Below are 19,723 nucleotides of genomic sequence, written 5' to 3'. Positions count from 1 at the left end.
TTTATGAATAATTGTAGCCTAAAAAAATATATTTATAGTCTACATGATGCATTATCAAGCAAAAAAATAAATGTTTAATTTGGTAAATAGCGGCAACAAGTGAATTATTTCATCAAACCTTCATTCTGCAAAAACCTTCACAATATTTCCATCAGAGGAAAATATTCTTTGAAAATACAAAATATTTATAAGTAAGTACATCACAACATTTACAGAGACTATTAACCGGCTAAAATGGCTGTATATTCTTCTGTATTGGAGTATATTCCTCTATCTCCTTTCTGTGTAACAGGGGCATACAGTATGGAAAATAAATTAAAGCATGAACTCTTAACAGTATATAGTATGCAACAACAAAAAATATCATAATATTCTCTTTTCATTCATATAATTGTAGAATGGTCATTTGTGGAACTTATGCATAGCTGTGCTTTTACACAGTGGAATATATTTATTTCCAACAAAATTGATGAGTGTTGGTCAAGGACATTTTTATTCTTGTAATTTCCGTTCCAATTCTGAGAAAACCTTTGCATTAATCTCATCCACTTCATCTTCCACCTGCACAAAAAAGATAGACAATGTTAAAAAATATAAATGTCTGCAAATAAATATTTTACCATCCTTCCAACCAAATACTTTGTATAGTAGCAAGTAAGTAGCAAAACCACCTACAGATTAAACATTTATAATCTGGTTTCTTTGCTCAGCCTTAATAGTCACACACAGCACCATTTCCCCACATATGATCATTTATATAGCAATAGATAATCTTCTGGAACCAATCCAGTAATGTAAACAGTGAAGCTGTATCTGTACAAATCTCTACTCATACACAAAAACAAATCCTATCAGAAAACTGATCCTGTTAATCACCTGTTCCACACTGTCAACTTCTGGGACATAAAACTGCAGCATGTTCTGAATGCCGTTCTTCAGGGTAACTGTAGAACTGGGACACCCTGTGCAGGAGCCAACCAGCTTCAGCTTGACTATGCCGCCCTCAAACCCCTTATAGATGATATCGCCTCCATCCTCCTGCACTGTAGGTCTTGAAAGTAAAAGAGACCATATCAATTTGTTTAGAACAACTGAGCACAAAGGACAGACAGATTAACTGTTATCTAAGCATGACAGTCTTTCACTACACTGTGAGCATCAGTGTTAAGAGTGCCGAGTCAAGTAACATGTAAGGGATAATGCCCGACGAGGTGTCCATTAACAGGAATGAATGGACGACGCGGAGGCGTGAAGTCCATTCATGCGGGATAATGCACCTCGAAGGGCATTATCCCGCTTATACCATGGTCACCTATGAAATAAATAAATATTTAATCAATTAGTAATACTTTAATGTGTTTTAGAGTTAAAATCGTAAGGTTTTTTTTTATCTTTACAAGTCGAGCGGACTATTTAATATCTCCCGTATGCAGGCGTTTCCAAGCAACGTGGCTATAGCGACCCGACCGCAGCGGCAGCAGTTGTAATCAGTAATGGGAAGTGAGATGATGGCTTAACCTTACGTTACGCGATACAAAGTATCATTTCAGAAGGCCAGTGCACTACTTACCGCTTGTGTGTGTCCAGAGGATGATGCGAAATTTTGTTTCAAAGAATCAAAGTTGACATATAGTTTCCTAAATCGTTTTTATTATATGAGCCAGCACAATCATTGAGAACTGTCATCAGGCAATTTGATGGAACGTCTTTCCTAGGTGTACATGAACACTTTTTAAACCTACACCCTCCAGCCAATCAGAATCGAGTATTCACCCAGACCATGGTATAACAGAAAGGAAATACTCCATCAGGATTTAAATACCATAAAAAAAACAACTATCAATCAGCGAGCTATGTGATTACTAAACTCCTTCTGGCCCCGTTCAGGCCTGCCATTAATCTTAGGGTAATACGGTCACAAATGGAGAATTCTAAGTACAGGTGTGAATGCACCCAAGACACATGGAGGATGTGCCAGGTGTGAACTGACAGGTTAGAGGTCTCCACTGGTGGCACCAGGATGCATGTTAATATCAGGTCTGAACAGGGTCATTCGTTTAGTACCTGATTCTGGTGTCCAGAAGCTCCTTGATCATATATACAATATCATCATCGTCTTCAGACAGACCTACAATAAAGAAACATGCACAGAGTGGATATTTACACAACAGTCAAGCAGCAGCATTACTCCTAATGACTAATGAGGCAATGGTGCATACTCACTGCTTTCATGGGGCACTGCCCCTGTTGTTATTGGGTCACCACTCTCAAAGAACTTAGCAATGGCCTCCACGGCATGACGTTTAATGTCTGTCCATTCCACATCCTCATCCGTCTGACAGGGAAAACAAAAATCACACTCGTTGTCTCACCACAATGACTTCATGGGATTAGGATCAAAGACACGAGCTGTGCGAGTACATTTCATACGTACTTTCGTGACTGTGATAAAATCAGGGCCCAAGAACACACTTTTTACTCCTTCGATTTCAAACAGGTCCCTGAAAGAAACACATTATCATGTTATTGTTTGACAAAAAGAAAATATGTACCAACGATAAGCATGAAGTCATTCATGTTAGTTCATTTATTGATAAAAAATATTCACTTCTGCTGGCTTTTATCAAGTGTCACGGATGATTGCATTGCTTTTTACAATGTTGTTGTTTCTATTAAGACAAGACAGAATGTACCAGCAACAAAACATACACACACACACAGTCAGCTGCTGTCATTCATAGACACTTCTTACTGGTTGTGTCCAAAACTGTGATTGCAATCCATGTTTTTTATGAAATCAGAAACAGTTCAACGTCAACATGACAAAGTTCAACAGTAAACCTTGCTAAAGATGAACACCCAGCTGAGCTCGGTGTCGGGAAGTCCAGCGTCCCACTTCCTAGGACAGGTTTACCAGGGAGAAACTTCAAGCTTCTGGGGTTTGGAGTGTCTTGAGTCTGGATGGAGGGGTGGCTTACTGAAAAAAAATATAAAGTAAAAACAATTTAGTAAACAACTTCTTTGTTCTTCTTTCCTTGTCTCCATTAATGCATGTGTAAGAAGGAAGATGACACAGTTAGTTGATTGTATTTATGTGTCCACACAATGGTTCCTCACTTGAGAAGCGAGTGGTTCCTTTCCCGGACAGAGGCTGAACTTTCCTGAAGACCTGGGTCGAGCTCTGTGAGTGATACGAGCTTCTGGCCTTCACTGGAAACCTTGAGACGTAAATAATATTTGTCCCGTCAATCAACCTGAGATCATCATAGTGAATCATCCACAGTTAAGTGGCGTTGATGGGTAATAGCAACGCCACCGTCCTTAGCCGTTATCTCGGGGGTTTTGATGAAGTCTACAAACGATTAGCCATATTCGGACGTTTTAACGCGTCACAATAAAAAAGTTTAACGTCACAATCCGAGCTAGCTAACGCTAACGGCTAATTTACACACCCAGGGTCTGGAAAGACGCATGCCAAATCAAAGACGACATAAAGTGGAAGCAACTAACCCAGCGGTATCCACTTTTCCACCTGTAACGCTAAATATATGTATTCAAGTGGTAAACCGTTATCGTAACCCAGTGTCGCAGTTTCCTGTTTAACTTTAGCTTAGCTAGCTTAACGTATACTCTCAACCACACGTCGGAATGTCACGCTTATTCATCACGCGAGCATCGTAACGTGTCATACTGACAGGACGAAATGTGTGCAACACGATGAGTCGCAGCTGTAGAGGATTCAAACCTAAAGTTGGGCGAACTCCTTGTCCGTAACAACCGCTGAAGACCCCATCTCACGTGCGCCGCCATTTTGTTTGTTTTGAAGATGAGGACCTCAAGTGGTGGACGGCACACAATCCTGACCTGGATTTTGATTATGTGAACTTTTTTCTTCTTCATATCCTCAGGGAAACAAAATAAAACAATCAATTAGATGTAATAGACCAACATAGGTCAAATAAATAACATACAGACATGCATGCTCAATAAGACGATTTAAAATCGATTTGTAAAACTAGAAAAGCATTTTTTTTAAATAAATTGCGGTGTGATTACGCTGACTTACTGGTTAAAATGGGTAACAATATGAAGTAGTATTGTTTAGTTGAGTTGGGGATGTGGTTATCCCCTGGGGCTTTTACTTTTGAAAAATAGGTCCCGTTAACACACGGCGAGTTGGGGCATTTTATTTTGAAAAAGAGGATTATCCTGAGTTTCCTGAATGGCCAAATGTGTAGGCGTGTTTGCTTCCACAGTGAGGTTGTATGAAAGAGCATTTCACATTGTGACCTAACTTTAAATATGAAGATTAAATATTGTAAAAATTGTTAAAAATTATTATTATTATTTTTCTTCTAGATTTTAAACCTCTCCACTCTGGCTATTGTGAGGATTGGTCGTTTTAGTAGTCTTGACAGAAAGTTTAATATCTAAGCATTTTTTAAATGGGATTTAAATGTTGAATAACAGCCTGAATGTATGAACGATTTGGAACGTTGTAAAGTTTAATAGTCTACGTGAATGCATGAATGAGTTGTGGAAAACATTGATTATAATCTACAAAGTATGTAGTAATTAGCTTTGGAATAAATGTATGGCATTTATTTGGTCATTTTTATAAAAAATTGAACATGTGTTTTCAATAATAAATGCATAAAACAAACGTATATCTCTTTGAAATGGCTGGTTTACCTGTTCAAGATAATATAAGGTGCTACAGAAAGGGCATATGGTCAGGAAGGTTCATTTACACACAAATTTCCCTTATTGTGAGCTAAGTCATGATGGTTTGCTATTTTTTTTTATTTTTTTTTTAAAGTGGCTCCCCAGTAGCAAAGTTTGGCAAACACTGCTCTACAGTGACTGAGTTATGATGGAACAGTTGCAGGGATTAAAACGAACAATGTGGCGGCAGAAAGAAGGCCAACCCCATGTTTCCCAACAATAGTTCTGACAGCACAAGGTGGTTCTCTGAAGGAGTGGCAGAGACGGACTCTCCCATAAAAGCACTGTACTGTGAATGGTGGAAGATTATTTCCAACTGATTGTCTTGTTGAAGAGCTGCACTTACAGGGCTAGGTCTATACTGTTTAGTTCCAGGTCTGATCTTGCTCTGTAGGTATAATGCTGACTCCCTGAGGGACCCCTAAAGAGCTCTGCCGCTGAGTGTTTTTGAAGGCACCTGGATTTAAGGAATCCCTATTTTTTATTTGTTTCTTGCCTTCTTCATCATGGGACTGTGGATTTTTTTCCCCATCTCCCTCTCCCTGGTGTCCTTCATTGGAACGTGGACTGTGTAAGTTTACCAGGAATTCACACTTCCTCATTTGTGTTAACGGTTTTCTTTTCTGCCGGTGTCCGTGTGCTCGCGTGTTGTTTCATGCCTTGTGAACCTGCACTCGAAATAAATCCTTTTCATCAGTATTATAGTTTGAGTTTGTGGTTTGAAGCTGATCATGTAGCTGTAAGTGTTTGTCAGGTTTCATGCTAAAGTGACTCCTGACTCGTACTTTTGACTGCGGTGATGAGAACTTGGCACATTTATCAAGCTCTGCATTTGAACAGTATATTCCCAGTTTAAGGACATTGAGATTCCAGTAGTGATCCTGATATAATTTGACCTAGAACAGGCAGTGATGAGATGGCATGACATTATGTCTAAAAACAGCAGTACGAGAGATTGTATTATGCTTTCACTTCACCGTCTACATGCAACAGCAGTTTTTAAATATGTGATCCAGCTAGTTTTCTATAGGAAGGTGTGTACACCAGAATTTCCAGATATGCCAAGACTGAAACAATACATTTCTTCCTCACTCAAAATATATCTGTAAATATTCCTGTTATTCTTTTTTGTTTTCTCCTCGTTCGTTTCCAGATATGGCCTGGCCTTTGCCAACAATCATGTGTGCTCTCTCAGTGACTGGTGAGTTGTCTCATTATTGTACATCGTTGACTATCATCAGCATTTGGATGCGACAGATTCTCCATTCATGTGTTTTCAGGGGGAGTGACAACTACTGCAAAGGGAATCAGTCCACTGGATGTTGCCTTGTTCCCACTATAAGGTGGGAATGCACTTAATTCCACCTTTCACTTCTCCTTGCCATTGCAATCAAATAGCCACACATCATTGATTGAACATATTTTGTGATTCTAGCTCAAGTGGAACAAGTGCCCCAGAAAATTCCCTTTTTACAGCCACGATCAACGCTGGATCCTTCCTGTGTGAGTTTACATGCTGAACACCTGACACATTAATACATGAGTAATACTGGTTTTAACAGCTATGCTCTCCTGTCTAGTCCTGCTCTTCTGTATGTTCCACCATGCCCATATCATGGAGAGACACGCGTGTCATTCCATGCTGAGCAAGTTTGCGTTGGTCTTCGGCGTGGTGGCAGCCATGGGAGCATTCGCAGCTGGAAACTGCAACGTAAGTACTGCACATCCTGCTGAATGTGTTTGGATAAGTTTCATTATGGCAGCTTTAAAGGGCCCATATAAACTGTGAGAGAGGTTCATCTCACCAAACAGTTAGCAGACTGGACTTCAACATATGATGTTAACAATAAAGCCAAACAGCTTCGGTTTGCACCTGTGCTGCAACAGCAAACAAAGGTGGGTGATATTGATTTCATGCCATAATGACTAATAAGAGCACATGCAAAGTTTTGCACATGCAAAATGGGTTTCAAACTTTTACATTTGTGTCTGACGAACAATAAGTGTACTTTAGACCCACTATCTACATTTAACATACTGATATTACCAGACAGTTTAAGCAGTGTGTTGAAGTGGAGTGAATGGGAACTACCTTACTATTAAAAAGGGTTACTATGTTATTAAAGATAACTGAGGACAGTCGCCACCCAACACGCCTATTGTCTCTCCAATTAAAAATGGCAATTTGTCAGGCGACGTCGTTTTTTGTGGCACTGCAACTGCATGGAGTGGTTTCCGTCAGTTAATAGTTCCATAAGCACATCTATCTGTTGACCCTAGAGACGTCTGTCTGTCCTCCACAGCCAGGTTACTTGGCCCTGCTTCACTACTTCGGAGCTGCCGTCAGTTTCACGTGCATCTGCTTCTACACGGTCCTGCTCACCGCGCTGACCAGGAAGTGTGTGCTGAGCGGACACGAGAAGATCCTGTACCCGTTGCGCATCACCTCCACCGTGCTCCAAACCATCGTCACCATCTGCTGTATCCTTTCATACTCCTTGGGAGCTAGAGTACCTCTTTGTTTGTGTGGTGGAGTTGTTCTGCACAGCTCTCTTCCGTTCGAGGGGCATTTTTGTTTTGCACAAGTTGTGATGAAAGCACATGCGGTGAGTTGTGACATTTCCGTGACTGCGTTACACTTTCCAGCTGCTCTGCAGCGTTGGTACGTTCCCCCGTATGCCATATTTGGACCCAGCCTGCTGCTCTGTTTACCAAGTGGGACAGGCCACAGCAGTCACAATAACAGAAGTAGTATTTACATCAATCTCGAAACACTGTTTCCCCAGAAACACTCACATCTTATGATTTACACCAGGGAGCTGCACAGTGAGACAACATGAGTCTACTGGGGCAGTTTAGGGTTGAATGTCAGGCTTACCTTGACATCAAGTTTGGGGATTTAACCTCTAGGCAACCAGCGTCGTTGTATGTTGTGTTCTGGCTGTACTCCACTGCTGCTGAACAGATCTCCACCTTGTTCAGAAGCAGTTTGTTCCAAGTGACTGACCACCTCCAACTGTTCCACACATCCTTGACTTGGAAACCCTCCAGATTCCATTTTGTTCACCCAGGAGGAGTACTACTACGTTCACTTATCGGCTGTATTTGAGTGGATCCTTAGCGTCAACCTGGAGCTGTTTGAGCTCAGCTTCGCCGTGGAGTTTTACTTCTTCTCGTCCTTCATGCTCTCAAATCTGTTGAGCGAACGAGAGGAAGAAAAGCCTCTGATGTTGTCGATGTCCTGATATGAGGCCGCCAGGGTCCAGGTGAAGCACACGATCAGTGAGGATGGACTAAGTAGCACATCTGGGACGATTTCTGTGTCTGGACCGTGGCTGGAAAACCACTAAGTTTCATCATTGTGCTGGGATGGATTTATAGCCTTCTATGGATTACGATCACATTTTATTCCAGCATTTAGACTAAAATTGTATGATTTTCTTGGCATTCCTTACTGTATTTCCTATTTATTGAAACAAACTTGTACAGCAACTGAACAAACCCAATCCGTTGTAGTGTGTCACATCGATGCTCTGCTAACAGAACAATTAATCTAATGTCATTCTCCTCACTTTTGTTAGTAATTTTTGTGTGCAGTTACTTCTTATTTGATGTAAATATAGTCAATGAAGAATACCTCATTGGGTACATTAATATAGAGCAAAATAAAATTTCACATTAAGCTTCTTACTGTGCACTTACAGCTCTGGCACTTTTATAAAATCATGAGCACTGTTCACACTGAGAAGTCGGTTATTCCACTGCAGAACACCCATTCACATATTTTAATGACGTCGCAAGATCCTGTTTGACCGGATGACTAAGACTGAGTGGCAAACGTTATAATGACTTTAGTCACAGTCGGCACAGAAAACGATGACGTCAAGTACCTTTACACTGAATAAGAGGTATTCAGTTCAGTCTCGGTTGTGTTCTGTGGGTTTTGTTTATATTCTTTCCATTAACAAATGTTTTAGATTTGGTCCATTTCATGTATTTCCGTGTATAAGCAAGTCAAAAGGACAAACTAGATCTCTGAATGTAACTTCAAAGCAATGTAAAGGTCCTGAAAATTAGTTTTCTCTGTTTAGCTAAGCAAAGTGAATACAATTGTTTGTGCTAAAGTAAGAAAGCTTATCATTTTTCCAGGATAAAGTTACACCTCGGACACGATGAAATGTCCACAGAATGAGACAACGTGGTTATAATGCAAAGCACTTAACCTTTACTTGAAAGAAGGTAATATACATCCTGGAATAACAGATAATAAAGATACATTATGAGCAAAATCATTTCACAATGAATATCATCTTTTCCTTTGCATCAACCCAGAGGAGTGAGACATTATCTACAGTTTTTGTTAGGAAGAAGACAGTGAAAAGCACACCTAATTCTGCCAGCATCTTTACTTTATGGTACACTGTAAAAAAAAGTCCTCTATATGCAGTAGTCCACATTATTGACCTTTATAACAAAAAAAAAGTGTTTCATGGTTATCTTTCAACTTAGTAATTCTCTGCAATGCATACATTATAAATAAATGTAAGGGGAAGAAAAAAGTTCAAAAACTACTACAAGCAATATTCCACAATTCCAGCACGGCTGAAACAATGAGTGGCTTTAAATCCAAAGCCTAGACTTTGGAGTGTGACCACAGCTTTTACAAACCTTTAAGATAATGCAGATTCTCCAAGCTTGTGTGTCTTTAAGCCCAACTCATGCTTAACACTTCTGGATAAATCAAGTTAAAATTGCCCTTAAAATTTGTTCTGTGAAGGGATAAGTTGCCTATTGTCTTCGTCATCGAGGTGAGAAACAGTTTTTGTAAGGAGTGAGAAATAACGCACGAGAAAAACACAAGAATGTATAGTTAAGAAAGTTTTTTTTTTTTTTGCAACTCCAAGCCATTAGGTACTGAAAGAAAGCTAGGGAGGTAACGGATATTAATCACAGAACTCTTCAACTCTAAAATGTAAATAATTTGTGTTCTCTTGCTCATGTGTGACATTTTGAGCCAAATACCTCCTTCTGGCCTCCTCCCTATTAATAACCATCACCCCACTGGTGCCTCACGTTGGGTGAAGCTCCAACTGTACACACTATCAACAGTTTTTCTTTTCAGTGAAAAGGAAAAGACACTACAGTAGTTGCCAAATCAAAAGTGATTATTGTGAAGATGCGGTTTGGTAATTGTTTAAATCTACAGCAAGTTGAAATGGGGGTTGGAGGAGCTTTTCAAACGGAGTACATGTTCTTGGTGGTGGAGCCGCTCTTGCTGGATGTGTCGTCGTGTGACTGGTAGCCGATCACTGCTTTGCTGGGGATGCTCAGGCGCTCTTTATAATTTTGCCTGTGGGAAAGATGAGAAGTTGTGTGCTTTGTGAAGACGAACGATGACGCAGTGTCTCCACCTAAAGGTCAGCTACAGTACTTTCCATCACTTGTACTTGCATTATGTCCTATGACGTGCCGACTCACCCTATCGTTATGATGGCGTCCCTGTTTTGGCAGTTGCTCGTCCAGATGGCTATTTTGTCACCTTTAGGTCTGACGTTGACCACGGCTCCACACACATCTTCACTAGCCTCGTCAAATGATTCACCGACTAAACACAAGAGCTGCAAAACACATAAAACACGACGCACTACATCAATCACACTGTTTGCATCATGAATCCCCACTGTTCAGAAGACAGAGGCTCATCTATGAGCTGCTCCTTGAAAACAGCCGTCTCACCGTCTCCATCCAGTAGCGGTCAAGGTCGTTGTGTCTCTGTTGCTTATTGAGTGTCATCAGCCATCGACCCCCCAGCTTGTTCCTGTCGTCCTCCCACATCGGCTTGATCCCATCCTGACACACAAAGTGAAAAAAAAAAGTACTTCATTAATAGCTGTTTAAAATATTTGCACAGATTTAAAGTCTATTTTTACATGGTTGATAAGAGAAAGTGTTTTTCCTTAATAAAAGAAGAAAAAAATATTTTATTTGAACAAAAAGGCCTTACCTTAAATAAACAATAATCGCAGCCAAAGCCAAGTTTGCTTGGTTGCTGTATGTGGTTGTATAATCTGGAAGAAACACAGAATAGTGCTGAAATTATTCCAAAATGTTGACTTGAGTGAGAGTACAAGCTTCATCTGCCATGATTCAGATTAATGGTGCAGTGGACAATTCATTTAACACACTTAAATATGTAAACGCTCTGATGTTTTACAATTGTAGGTAACAAAGTGCCATTGCTTTCCTGTAGAGTTGTTCTACTTTGCTAATATTTAAGAAACTCTTAGATTTTATATATTATTAACCAGTACTTTTAAGCATTACAGATGCATATACAATGAGTACGGTGCAGACAACAGAAGACAATTTAAAAATAAATAAAGAGTTGTTGCACAATTTGAGCTGCCTCCACCTGTGTTGGATCAAGACAGGATTATCGTTTCCTTTCGACACGCCTGTTAGTGACAGAATCATAATTGCGTTATAGTATTAGTTGAGAAAACTTACGCCCAAAAGTCTTCCACTGTGTCAAACTTGGAAATGAGACGCAAGTTCTCTGTCCAGCTTTTGCTTTTGTCGTTTTTGAAATACCACAGGGCCCATCTGAGAGAGGAAAAGACCAGAATCAAAACACTCAAAACGACCCAAGTGCAATGGCAAAGACAATCATTTGACATGACATTTTTCATTTAACAGGGAGTCATTTTTTGAACACCAAAACATAAAGAATATTTCCAAGTCTCAGAAGTCTGAGGAAATGTCTAAAAAAGCATTTCAGCTGAATCCTCAAACTTTCTTTTGACGGCTCCCTTTTCTCTCGTCTCCATTTCCCAGTGCTCCGTCTCCTCCGCTTCATCTCCTTCCTACTTGATAACAGCTCTGGTGAAATTGAATTTCAGGGCCACGCTCTGAAATGAGCATCAGATTGCTGAGGTTTGTATAGCTCAGTCAATTTATAAATTTGGTTTTAATCTCGTTTTGTCTAAGTGCTAGATTTTCGGGAAATCAATCAAATTATGTGCAATCCGTGCAAATGCAGCACTGACATTCTGGCCCTGAGTATTAACAGAGATAGGCATCCGTTTTCACCAACAGAACACAACAGCTTGTTACAAAAGCATGCATATCGATGCAGAAGAACAGATCGAGCCGGCCATCATCAGCACTACAAGTGGAGCCTTTGTTTGTGACTGCCGGTGTTATTCTTTCATCCGTTCCCTGGAGGGATGGGGCTGGCAGGGGAGGGATGAGGGCAATGAGTGGACATGAGCCAGTCACTGTGCACCCCATCTGTCCCCCACCCGGCACTACCTCACAAAACTACAGTAACCACCCATCAACCCCACCCGTGTGCAACACACTTGAAGTCAAATCAGTGTTGGATTAAACTGTACTCATGCCATGTAGCAACTCCACTGACACGCATTATTACACAACAGTGGAGGAGATATAAGACGGCACACAGGCGTGACTTCTGGTGAACCACCGAGGACAATTTGTGTACCTGCCTATGCTGCACGCGAACAAACATGAAAAACAGTAAGTCAAGTCAGTGTCTGATTTATCGGGGGCCCTGATCCGCATACATCAGTCAGTTTTGCCAGACTAGCGTGATGCCGACCAATTTAATTTAAACGTGATTCAGCCCGTTTCCTCGGGTGAGGGTGCTAGATATGCATGCATCACTGCTTGCCAGGGGAACTTAAATTCACCCAACGCATGTAAATCCTACATTCAAGAAGGTTATAATGTTCAGTTTTTATTGAAGCTGGTTGAAAGAGAGATCTGTTATACTGTTATTTTTATCATTTTGTCTCCATCAATGACCGGCTGCAGCTACTCATCTCTGTATAACACAGGATTTATTTCAGAACTGTATTAATAAGCATTTGATTTAGGTTTGCTTCATACACTGAAAACGGGGTGTTAACTTTTAAGCGATATTTTCCAACACACCAGTTATAACATTCTGATTAATTCAACAAGGAAGACATTCCTCAGTGAAAAGTAAGGCAAGATAGCAGCAACAACACCTAGCCCCTCTTGTGGAAGCACCACAACACAATAACCCCCCAAAAACGACGTGAACAACCTTGACCTCTGAGGCTGAACAAGCAGAATGGCCTAGAAGTGATTTACTAAGTGACCCATTCAGCAATTCCTAAACTGACTGTACAATGCTCCTGAATAGGTCGTCACCACCACAGAACCATAACATTTCTGAGAGGACAATAGAGAACAACAATTGCAACACTATCATGCAGAGTAGGAAGCATAATTCTTCATTCTGTTATTTGGATTTAAACCTAAAAACAGGCTCCACTAAGGGTGCTCCCATGAATCGGCCGATATCAGTTCTAAACAGTTTGATCGGTGGTCTCTATAAAAGGTCGATCAGAAGACTCATTGATTCTCATTCTTTCCTGCCTGCTCTTCAATGTGTCACAACTGGACACACACATGTGGGCTTTCCATCTGCACCAGGAGTTTGGCTTTCTGTCCGATCTATTGCTTTCACAGAAAATCTGGTAAGAAAACACTACATTTTATATATGAATCTGATTCTGTTAATTTTAAAATGCATCCCATGCATGCCAACTTCCTGCCCTCAGAGAGGATGAGACGAACAGTTAACGCCCTCACAAGCACAACTTAAATTGTGTTAAAATAGGCTACAATTCAATTTGCACATATCCTTCTATATATTAATCTTTATGTGTAGCTGATCTATCACTCACCAGTGTGAGGCTCCCTTTGTGTCAGCGAGCGAAGCGGGAGAGCAAACAGTTTTTTTTATTGCAGTAAAAATTTGGTTTTAATGGCCTTAATGCAGGGCTCCAGACTGCGACCAAATGGTCGCATTTTGCGACTTAAATCTGTGACAGTGCGAGCACATTTTTAATCTACTCGCGCATGCGCGACCAGTAAATTTGCTGTTTTTTTTTTTTTGTTTGTTTTTTTGCTGACAAATTTACAGCCCACTAGTTGGCGGTAATGCAAAAATGAGCTGGTTTGCCAACCGACATTAACTCCAAAAGAAGAAGAAAGGAGACGGCTGGCCAATGTGCGTGAGAGCGGGGGGCGAATGACCACTGTGATAGGCTAATATGTGAAAAGAGGCGGTTCTTTGGGGTTATCGCGCGAATCCACAGATTTCACATACCGGCATCAAAACAATGGACAATGGCGGCGAAGCGGACTATCAGCTCGTACTTTCTACCCAGTTGTGTTAAACATAATGGGCCCTAGTTTCGTAGACCAGGCGCAGTCAGCTTTCAGCGCACCTGCGCCGCGCCGACGGGGTGTGTCCGCCTGGACTTTGCAAGTTTCGTGCACCGCGCAGGCTCGCGCAGGCACACCTCCCGTCTCGCCCACCGGCGCAAGTGGGAAAGAGGGAGGAGACGAGGCGTGGACTGGAATTAATACAGCCGATTCAGATCTTCACCAATCAAATGAGCTCCTCTCCTCTCCTTTAATGCATTAAGGTGCGTGTCCACAGGCAGCGATGTTTCCCCGCGTCCCATCCATCTATGTGAAAAGCTGTGCAATGCATTCTGGTAGCGTCGCGGCGAATGTCGAGAGACGGCGCGCGAGTTGGCCGCTCCTCATTTGCCTAAAGTTGAAGTCGAATCTACTTTATGCTAATCAGAGGCGCCGGGCTCGACTCGCCGCCTCGGGAACGCTCGCAAAAATTTGTTGTTTAAAGGAGAGCGCCTGTCAATCATCCTCTAGTGGCAGCCCACCAAGCGTGCAATACTGGGAAGCGGCGCGTCCACTCGCGTTTAAAATCGCCCCTGTGGACACGCACCTTTAGGGGAGGTTCAGTGCAAGTTCCGTCTTTTTACAACCCGATGACAGAAGCAGCGGCCGCTCCCACCACGCTCATCACGCGCTGTGCGCGCGTATCATAATAATAACAATGCCCATATTATAAAAAACAGGGAGAGAGAGGGAGATGTTTTGGTCCGAGAGGCTGAGTTTCCGTTACGCGTGCCATCCGCCTTTGATCTGACGTCAGATGTGACGGGACAATCTATATAGATATAAATTCACGTGTTGATTCAATTAGTTGCAAACGTCGAGAATGAGTCCGACTCAGACTGTGAGGAGACGGTCATGGCGAAAAAAGCCTGTTTAACTGGTTAATGTTGTTAAAACTGTTGCACAATAAAATATGAATGTATAAGATTGTAGTTTCTGCATTTATTGTCAAAGCATTTATCAGTAATACAGTGAAAATTATAGGAAAACTTTGCAAGTCGATTTCGGTGTGCGCTCCTAAATTTTCTGCTTGCGCCCCTAAAATTTTAAGTTAGGGGCCACTGTGCTCCTAGTGAAAAATGTTAGTCTGGAGCCCTGCCTTAATGCCAATAAATAGGGTTGAGAGAGAATATTGCGTTTGCTAAAAATGTGTTGTGAATTTTGGAAACTATTGCATCTATCCATTTTCAATAAATGTTGATTTATGGACTTTAACACTATGTAGTTATTAGAAGTGTCAGGATCACAAGTCTGCAACAATCCTTTGACCACTAACATCGAATACTACAGGAGGCAATAATCACTAGGAAGCCTGATTGTAACAATGGCATCTTCACTTGGCCTCTCCTCTCCTCCGTGCTATATGTGGGGGCTGCCCCGGGACAAGAGCAGAGCGGTGCGGATGGCCAGGAATGAAAGAAACCGATTAGTGTAGAATGAACAGGCATGCAAAAATGCGGATGTGGGATTTGAATGTCAACGTTATGAATGAAGCTTCAAACTATTTGGTTCGGCCTTTCTGAAACCAATGAGCAGAGGAGCAGATTTCGCTTGTTGACCGGTGTGGAGAAATGGCTTCCAACAGTTCATTGATTGGGCCCAAAACTCCTGATCGGAGCACTCTTAGCCTCCACTTAAATGATCACATTTTCCTGTAAATCATCTACAATCATGTTTATCTTGTTTGCTTTGCTGTGGCACTCTTCTACAAAACACAAATACCTACCAAATGTAACAAAACTAGTTTCGGGTTTAATATGGTGTTGTATATCACTCTACTAAAAATGTGATAATTTAAAACACATCTGTCACTATGGAGAAGCAATTTGATTACTTTCTCTACTCAGTGACTATCAACCCCAGCTGTAACCAAACAATGCTGGGAGGAAATCTAAGCATATTAAGTTAAAATGACTTCACAATAGTGGCTTATATTCAAAAGATTGCAAAATCACTAAATGCCTTTCGCCTCAAATAAGATGAAGATGTAATACCCTCTTCAGTGCCACTTCTCCAATCCTCTCAAATGTGTAATACATGTGTTGATATGTAAGGAAATAAAAGATACTTCACCTTCTTGTAAAAGGGTACAGTAAAGTGTATAAATAATTTGGTTTTACTATCTTTGATTTGGTAGAGGTTATACACAGCCTTTATTAGACAGAAGAGTCCTCCATTTTGTAACATTATTAACGTCTACTCATTAGCCACAGTCCCATTATTTCTATTATGTTGCAACTGTGCCAAATTTGGCAAAAATCCATTTATGATACGAACGTTTTGGAGATCCAAAAATGCTATTAACATTGTGAATACTGCATTACGACTGGTGACTAAATCTCCACTGATGCTCAGCACTGTGTGCATGAGAACCTTTCGGTTGCGATATCCTATCAAAACACAGCAGTCGGTTTAATCCTCACCTGTTTTGCAAGGGGTGCTTGATATACTGCTCAGGATTAGCAACGGTTTGGGTATCAGTTGGCTGTGGTGGTTGTTCTTCAGTTTCAGGGGCTTTCTGCAGAGAGACACACAAACACTGTATAGCTTATTTGAATACAGAGCACATTCATCCCCATATGTTTGTTGATCCCCACCGTATAAATGCAGTTTTAATGTTGTAAAGCTGAGGTGAGGGCTGCATTAATGAGTTGCTAACCTACTGTTATGAGGCTATATGTGAGGGTGGTGCTTACTGTTGCAATGCAGCTTAATTCATGTCTTCTCCTGCTCTAGAAGCAATGTCTATTAGGGAAATTACGGTTTGTGAACCTGTATGCCTGGTCTAGCTTGATAAATACCTTATCATTGGCAAGCGCCTTCGTCGTTTCAGGTGCTGACTGTAGGAAAAAAAAATGTAATTTTCTTATTATAAAAACTATGAGTACAATCATCCATCCGATAGGCCTTCACTTCCATATTAGAGTCACTGATTTTCCTCGACTCTATCACAATTATTACAAATCCTACGAAACGTTCGTACATACCGGCAGCCACTGTCGGTGAGTAAGTTAACGTCGCTAGCATTAGTTTTAGCAGACGTGCTAAGCTAGCTGCAAGCTAGATACACACGTGTCAAGATTGTCAAACATCTAATCAATAATATGGTATCGTGACTATTTTATTGTGCTGGTGGTCGATTTTAATCGCCATGATATTGACTCCAATATCGAAGTAAATTCAAACTAATCGCCGATTGTAGTTTGAATGAACGACGTCCAGTCAGGGAGTCCCTCCCTGCCAACAAAGTCAGGCACAGCCTTTTCCATCACATGCTAACTGCTAGCGTTAATTCTGATCCACGAGAACTGACACATATGTGAGCCGAAAAGCAGTCGCTTCCCTCCAAAACACGGTGCCGTTTCAAGGAAAAAACATTATGTAACAAAGTCGCCAAATATAGTGAGGATGTAGCTAGTATTTCCATCCACATTAGTCGATTTTTTTTCGGCTATCTCTTGTCTCTCTTACCGGCTCGGATGTCGCCATCTTGACAGTAGAAATGTTCTGCTCGTTCAGCGCTTCTGCGTCACAGCGAGTCGCACACACATACGGAAGCCGCCGAAGCCCAATTCAATAGATACATTACTCACCCTTCCAGCTCAATACGTTTGCAGAAAGATACAATTACGTCAAAGAGTGTTTTTGGCAAAGCCCACAAAGTATCATCAGATCCCACATTACAGACGTTACTGAATTGCAGTTGTCTCGTGATAATCACCATCATACTACCTTTGAATAAAGTGACTCCCACAATACCTCATGTTTTCAAAAAAGGCAAATATTCTTATTCTTTTTGTTCAATTTGTTCCCAGGTTTTTCTTTACCTCTTAAGAAACTGTAACTCGTGAATATACGGAGGTTGATCTATGCTTTGATCCATAATGCAATAACTTGTTGATGCTGGCGGGGAAATTCCTCCCCTCCAGGAAAGGATGCAGAGTCATGTTTAGGTTAACACTCCTCTTTACTTGAGTATTTCTGATTTAAACTACGGCACTCTATTTCAGAGGGACATTTTTTACTACACTGCATTTTCAATACATCTGAAGTCACAAATATAAAAATTATGACTTTCTCCATGGGGGGTCCGTAATTCAACACTTTGAAAGAAGCAATTTTCCATAACCAGTGCTTTTATTTTTGACTTACAAAGCCTACTTTTACTCAAGTGGAATTATTAAGAATGCAGAGCCTTTTATTGTAACAAAGTAATTTTACACTGTGGTATTGCTACTTTTACTTGATAGTAATAACAAGTGATAGGAATTATATGGTGCCTTTCTGAATACCCAAAGAGTACTTGAATGAAAGATCTTTTTCCACCACTGAGGTTCAGTAACAGGGACTTTAAACCTGGCCACTCTTCATCTTCCCTGAGCAGGATTCATGGATCTTACAAGAATGGCAAACACATTCTGTACATTTACATTTAATCTGATGTCCCATGTTCTCATGTTGTTGTATTGCTGGCCGTCCAGTCACACTAAATGTAACCAATTACCAGTTACTTCACAGATTCAGATTATCAGTACAAAATAAAACTAGCAATTATGACGTAATATTACGAATTAAGATACAACTTTGTTGATGGAAATTCACAAATTACCCATCAGTATCTAAAGTTATTAAAATTAGCTCCACATTTACTCACCGTGACTGAATAGTTACAATCCAATACAATGTTTCTTATTCTGAAATGCTCCATTCAGGTTAAGTATTCTTAACATTTGTCACATTAAATATATTTTGATGCTAATACTTTTGTAATTAAACGTGTAACTAAACACTGGACGTGGACCCCAATGCAAGACTCACACAGACAGGAGAATAGATGTAATAAGAATGCTTATATATGGATGAATGAGTCTCTGGTGCAGAGTGGGAGCAGGCAGGACTTAGCAGGACGCTGACAGAGAATTGAGGGCAGAACTTCAGGGTGAAGCCGAATACTGCAGCAAACACGGGAGTCGACTGAACACACCGAGGTAAACACACAATTACCAGAGATGGATCTGTGGAGATGGATCTCCCACCAGGAACTGGACCTGAAGCACAGGGGAGTGTAGTGAACACAAGGTAGGAAGGAAGGCTAGGAACTAGATTACAGGATTTGGTCACGACGTGGTACCACAAACAGACATCAGACGAAGAATGGAGCGCTTATAAGCAGAGTCAGGTGTGTTGATGAAATGATTCCCTGCAGCGAATGACAGGCGGGAACTCCAGGGTCAAAGGTGGAAGGAGGACCACGTCCTGGTGATGAACAAACAGACAAACAAGGGAGAAATAGACAAGAAACACAAGGAAGGGAAAAACCAGAGGGAGACAAGGCAGACTACCAGATTCTAACATCATTAATGTCACTTGAGAGAAAAACAACACACAACATAATACCACTTCTGGAGACAAATTATACAAAAACAAGTCCTAATTCATCCACATTAAGTCTAAATGAATCAACTGACAAATCAGTGGTGAGTCATACAGTATGCTTGTGTTGGAAATTTGTAAAGGAAAAAAAAAGAGAAAATATATGTTTTAATAAGAATCGACTCATAAAATATGCTTTGTTTGGCTTGTTAAAAAAAAAATATCTGAAAAAAACCCAGAACGGTCAACTTTATGTGATGCAAATGGGGTGAGAATAACACTCAGACATAAATGCACTTAACAGTTAACTGTCAAAGGTTAGGTTAATGTAACATACAAGTTCTTCACACACACACACACACAC

General features: G+C 40.8%; 4 protein-coding genes across 5 annotated transcripts in view; 2 read left to right on the top strand and 2 right to left on the bottom strand.

The window, feature by feature from the left end:
- Positions 1-19,723, top strand: part of sfxn3 (sideroflexin 3) — a 234,876-nt gene that overhangs the window by 114,261 nt on the left and 100,892 nt on the right. The window lies entirely within an intron of this gene.
- Positions 32-3,874, bottom strand: LOC311020742 (NFU1 iron-sulfur cluster scaffold homolog, mitochondrial). Its single transcript, XM_084020944.1, has 8 exons — positions 3,746-3,874; positions 3,118-3,218; positions 2,842-2,977; positions 2,435-2,501; positions 2,224-2,335; positions 2,065-2,128; positions 877-1,051; positions 32-561 (listed from the first exon to the last, which is right to left on the bottom strand). Exons 1-8 carry the CDS (start codon positions 3,808-3,810, stop codon positions 493-495), a joined length of 789 nt encoding a protein of 262 aa, XP_083877070.1. The 5' UTR covers positions 3,811-3,874; the 3' UTR covers positions 32-492.
- Positions 4,985-8,907, top strand: LOC311021021 (transmembrane protein 150A). 2 transcript variants are annotated; one of them, XM_084021322.1, is made up of 8 exons: positions 4,985-5,296; positions 5,879-5,926; positions 6,006-6,068; positions 6,161-6,228; positions 6,306-6,436; positions 6,538-6,621; positions 7,029-7,206; positions 7,777-8,907. In XM_084021322.1, the coding sequence occupies exons 1-8, from the start codon at positions 5,232-5,234 to the stop codon at positions 7,968-7,970; spliced, it is 831 nt and encodes a 276-aa protein (XP_083877448.1). In that variant the 5' UTR covers positions 4,985-5,231; the 3' UTR covers positions 7,971-8,907. The 2 variants fall into 2 exon arrangements, with proteins under 2 accessions (XP_083877448.1, XP_083877449.1); XM_084021323.1 differs by lacking the exon at positions 6,538-6,621 and having other exon boundaries at positions 5,015-5,296.
- eif4e1c (eukaryotic translation initiation factor 4E family member 1c) lies at positions 9,043-17,514 on the bottom strand. Its single transcript, XM_084021325.1, has 8 exons — positions 17,458-17,514; positions 16,788-16,826; positions 16,410-16,504; positions 11,233-11,328; positions 10,730-10,793; positions 10,462-10,575; positions 10,204-10,343; positions 9,043-10,075 (listed from the first exon to the last, which is right to left on the bottom strand). Exons 1-8 carry the CDS (start codon positions 17,473-17,475, stop codon positions 9,961-9,963), a joined length of 681 nt encoding a protein of 226 aa, XP_083877451.1. The 5' UTR covers positions 17,476-17,514; the 3' UTR covers positions 9,043-9,960.

Source organism: Eutrigla gurnardus, assembly GCF_963514095.1.
Source record: "Eutrigla gurnardus genome assembly, chromosome: 11".
In the NCBI taxonomy this organism is placed as follows: Eukaryota; Metazoa; Chordata; class Actinopteri; order Perciformes; family Triglidae; genus Eutrigla; species Eutrigla gurnardus.
This window is presented reverse-complemented; position numbering and strand designations above follow the sequence as displayed.